The 1981-nt window shown below is 43.1% G+C and overlaps 1 protein-coding gene across 1 annotated transcript; it reads right to left on the bottom strand.

Moving 5' to 3' along the window:
• Window positions 1-607: 607 nt before the first annotated feature.
• Window positions 608-1561, bottom strand: LOC114628547 (olfactory receptor-like protein OLF3). The gene has a single exon (XM_028776431.1). It carries the CDS (start codon window positions 1559-1561, stop codon window positions 608-610), a length of 954 nt encoding a protein of 317 aa, XP_028632264.1.
• Between the last annotated feature and the right edge of the window lie 420 nt (window positions 1562-1981).

The raw sequence follows: 1981 nt of genomic DNA, 5'->3' as shown, positions 1-1981 counted from the left end.
AGATGAAGAGCTCCATTTTATCTTTCTGCAGTTCTTCATTTTAACAGAAAGCCATTGGTGCTACATGTAGATGGTTATATACAGTAACATCTTAAAGGCTTTAACAACTGTTTTCTCAAAATGTTGACTCCCTCAGTAGCTGGATTATATAGAGTATATAGATTATATAGAGTATGCATTACTTGAGTCTACAGACAGAAAATGCATTTCTAGCCTTCTGGAAACACCGTAAACTTTTCTGCAAGGCATTTGCAAACATACCTGTGAATAAGGTAAAAGTCAAGAAGAGGTTCATGACATGGTTCATGACATTAAGCAATGCAAGAAAATTGAAAGGTTAGTGTATTTTTTTTAATTGTCATGCTGTATAAATCAAGATTGAGTAACAGTGGGATCTCAGTGACAGTGCAAGTTAGCTCCAGTGTACACACTGCTGGCATAACAATATACCCACACCTCACACCCCACAGTCACTCAGCTTCCTGCATAGCATCACCAGTCATGGCATGTCAGTCCCACCCTTGTCTCCATGGCAATAACTGTCACATCTGAGTTGGGTACAGAACAGAGAAACAAAGCCCTTTTCTTCAGGGATTTTCAAGATTCCTCAGGTTTTCAGTTTGGATGTGAACCCATAGAATTGTCCCAGTAGTTTCTGCCAAGCCCCCTTCACTTCCTTATTCCTTAGACTGTAAATCATGGGGTTCAGCATGGGTGTCAGAATCGCATAGAATAGAGAAATCAACTTTTCCTGAAGGACAGAGGGGCTGGAGTGGGGCTGGATGTAAGTGAAAATGGCCATGCCATAGCAAAGGGCAACCACAGTGAGGTGGGAGGCACAGGTGTGGAAGGCCTTCCTTCTTCCCTCTTTGGACTGGATTTTTAGGATGGTGGAGATGATCTGGATGTAGGATAGAAGAACCAGGCAGAACGGGGTCATCAGGAGAATGATGCTCGATACCATGATAGCAACTTCATTGGCAGAGATATCCACACAGGCCAGCCTCACCACAGCAAGGAGCTCACAGGATATATGGTCGATGTACGTGTTCGTGCACATGGGCAGTTGGAAGGTGATGGCAGTCTGCATGACTGAGTTGATGGAACCACTGACCCAAGATACAATAGCCATCTTATTGCATAGTCCTGTATGCATTATGGCAGAGTATCTCAGTGGATTGCATACTGCCACATAACGGTCATAGGCCATCATTGCTAACAGGACAAACTCAATGCCTCCTAAGCCCAGAGAGAAAAATAACTGGGCTGCACAGCTCAGAAACGGAATTGTTTTGTGTGGGGCAAGAAAATGACCCAGCAGCTGGGGGACTATGCTTGTGGCATAAGACACATCCACAAGTGACAGGTTGGTGAGAAAGAAATACATGGGAGTGTGGAGTCTGCTGTCCAGTCTGATCAGAACAATGATGAGGAAATTCCCCAATACTGTCACTAGGTACATCAGCAAGAACAGGATGAAGAGGGAGACTTCAGTATTCCAGTCACTGGAGAGACCAAGGAGGATGAATTCATGCATCCATGTCTGGTTGTCTGTTCCCATTGAAAACTGTTAATCTACACTGAAAGTGAAACAGTTGTTCATCAAGAAGCACAAAAATAATTCTTTTGATTCATCTATGTAACCTTTGCATCTGCCAACCAGGAACTTTGAATCATGACGGACCTCATCCCAAGGTGTGCTTACTGTGGCTCAGAAGGACAGATGAGGGCCTTCATGTGGACGTGATTTGGTATCAGGTGGGTCAGCTAAAGCCTGAAGATTATATGCTACTAGCATGCTAACAGCCTTACCACTTCAATAACCCATCTTCAGTTCTAGAATGAGCAGAGAATGGTCCATGATAATAGCAGATAAAATAATGAGCAAAAAAAAAAATGTAATTGGACTGGTAAGGAAGAGTCTTAAGCCATCAGCTAGACTTGTCTCAGTGAAATGCATTAATATAGCATACAAGGATTT

The sequence above is a fragment of the Grammomys surdaster genome, unplaced genomic scaffold, assembly GCF_004785775.1.
Source record: "Grammomys surdaster isolate TR1022 unplaced genomic scaffold, NIH_TR_1.0 269, whole genome shotgun sequence".
In the NCBI taxonomy this organism is placed as follows: Eukaryota; Metazoa; Chordata; class Mammalia; order Rodentia; family Muridae; genus Grammomys; species Grammomys surdaster.
This window is presented reverse-complemented; position numbering and strand designations above follow the sequence as displayed.